General features: G+C 42.6%; 1 protein-coding gene across 2 annotated transcripts in view; it reads right to left on the bottom strand.

The window, feature by feature from the left end:
• LOC126578033 (E3 ubiquitin-protein ligase CBL) overlaps positions 1-2500 on the bottom strand; it is a 45080-nt gene that overhangs the window by 4226 nt on the left and 38354 nt on the right. Inside the window, exon 8 of one of the 2 annotated variants that reach the window (XM_050240214.1) lies at positions 1-290. This exon is cut by the window's left edge and continues 4226 nt beyond it. The exons of the other annotated variant lie outside the window; for it this stretch is intronic. Within the exon in view, the coding sequence (XP_050096171.1) occupies positions 1-290 (290 nt within the window). The remainder of the gene's footprint in view (positions 291-2500) is intronic. 2 annotated transcript variants of the gene reach the window in all.

Below are 2500 nucleotides of genomic sequence, written 5' to 3' on the forward strand. Positions count from 1 at the left end.
CTGAGCCCACTCGGTGCCGTGCTGCTACTGCCGCTAGTGCCATTTCCGGTGCTGGTAGCTGATGGATGATGGCCGAGTACCGATGAACCGCCGCCTGCGTATATATCGTTGCTGGTTAACACGGGAGCCGATGGCACTGGTTGCTGGCTGTTGGCTGCCGTTGCGGCCGGCTGACGGCGCGGTAACCGTGGCGATGAGTGCGGACTTTGCTTTTCGTTGTTGTTGCTGCGTGCCAGTGTCATACTATTGCTTAGCGCGTGCAAGGATGAGGTGGCGATGTTGAAGTCATCCTGTACAAATTGCGCACGGTCCGAAAGGTGAGTGATTCCGTATTTTTTCGAAGACAAATGGACGCGAAAGTCCACGGAAGAGACACAATCGGAATCCATATTTAAAGAGAAAAAGAGAGAGAGAGAAAGAGAACGAGAGACATGTAGAGAAGGAGAAAGAGCGGAGACTCAAGGATAGAAAAAAAGGATCGAAAGCTCTATGTGATGCCTATGATAAAGGAAACTGCATTGGAATGTTGCAAAATTGTCATGGAAACTACATCATTCACTCATGTCCTTCAAATCCCTGCCAGCCATCCAAGTTACCATTTTTTCTAGTTTTAACGGAAAACATGAACAAAGTGCCGGTTCACAAAAAGGGGGTGCAAATTGTGATAATACCGATTTAACATTCGAAAAACAGCATAAAATACGCACAAATTGTAACATTAAATAAAGAAAAACAATCCGAAACGTGCATATGGTTACAGATACCCGATGTTCCTGCATTCCCCGCTGTATGAAACGGCGAAATTCGAGGAAACATTTTCTCCGATAATCCATCGAAAAGTAAATGAGACGAAGCTTCAATCCATGGTAAGGATCCCATTTGTCCGAGTGCTGATGGCAACTGAGCTAATTAATGGTGAGATTAAACTGAGGCCATTTTCCAACCACCCTTTCAATCGCCATCCACAGGAAGCAGATGATTTTTTGGCGAGCGAGTTGCACTCCATTACGATAGGAAGGGAAGGAGGATTATATATTTTACGTTTCAATTTTCGATATTCAGCGGTTCAACACCCAAATCTCACACACATACAAGGCACATCAGATTAATGGTGCGCCATTATGCCCTTACTTCATTATGTTTCGTTCAGCACTTTCCGGGGATGTCTTTGAACCGTTATCCTTCGGTCCCGGAAAGGCGAATCGTATCTCAACCCGGAACAAACCGGTGATTGTGCGGTAAAGAAACTCAGAATGGTAGTCCTTAGTTAACCCTTCGAAGGTTATTCAAAGAAGGTGTGAAATGCCGTCCCTCAATCAGCTGGCAAACTTTGTCATTTGATCGTTTCCGTTCAATTTTTCATTGGTGAACTGACAATGGTACAAAGGGAACTCCTTTTTCCTATTCGTTACAATGCAAATTGCGCAAACGGTTTCCATTTGAAATGCAATAAAAATGCTGCATGTCCCTAAACCATTGTGTGAGAGGATGTTTCACATCGGACTATGATACGGACCAAACACGACCGTCTATGTATTTCTGCCACGACATAACGCGGTCATGCTCTGCATACCGGAATGCACTGTGCATGATTTATGATACATCTCCCGGTACCATTTCGTTTTTGTGTACGTATTCACACTCGGCCCTGTTAGCTGAATCTAGTGGTTGCTCCCTGCAAATGAAATTCTCCACCATTTTTGTACGATCCGTTGTTGCTTTTATCGATTGGTCAGTAAAAGTTAGCCATCCGTGAGGCTCATACATTGCAACGACCATCTGAGAATATCTACTGAAGTTTGTGAAGCTAACAACTTCGACTTGGGTGCTTTTTCTTATCATAATTTGAACCAGATGATGATAATGAGCATTGCAAACACACACACACAAACACACAGATCGAAAATACAAAGTTCATGCAAGTGATAATTGAAAAACAACATTCCTTGTACGCCACAGGGCCAGATAGAGAGAGAGTGCGAGAGAAAAAAATGCGGAAGAGGGGTGCAAAATGAAAGAAAAATGATAGGAAAATGTAGCTAGACCGCTAGGACCACGGATATGATTCACTGTATGGAAGGCTCGTGGTACATTCCAAACGAAGGCTACCGTGTGAACAACAAAAGAGGTGAATTTGGATTTTCATTTTGATGCTTTCGGTGCTTTTTGTTTATTTATTTGTCGATTACTTTCTTATCATTCATTTTTTATCTAACTAAATACGCTAAGTTGTATATTATATATATTTCTGTTTACTGTGTGTTTAAAGTACTGCTGCTGTTGTTTCTTCCACTAGTAGAATAACGCTTAAACTCATACTGTATTCCTGTCATACTAATATCGGGCAGGGGGGTTTATGAGAACTGGTAAGCAAAACATGCGAAAGAAAGCCAAACACTACCGATCTGTACTGGTTCGAGGTGATAGCAAATAAATATCTTAAAGCTCTACACAAACTGGTATCTGGGAGAATAGGGAAATACTGGAACAGAACCTGGTC

Source organism: Anopheles aquasalis, chromosome 3 (assembly GCF_943734665.1).
Source record: "Anopheles aquasalis chromosome 3, idAnoAquaMG_Q_19, whole genome shotgun sequence".
In the NCBI taxonomy this organism is placed as follows: domain Eukaryota; kingdom Metazoa; phylum Arthropoda; class Insecta; order Diptera; family Culicidae; genus Anopheles; species Anopheles aquasalis.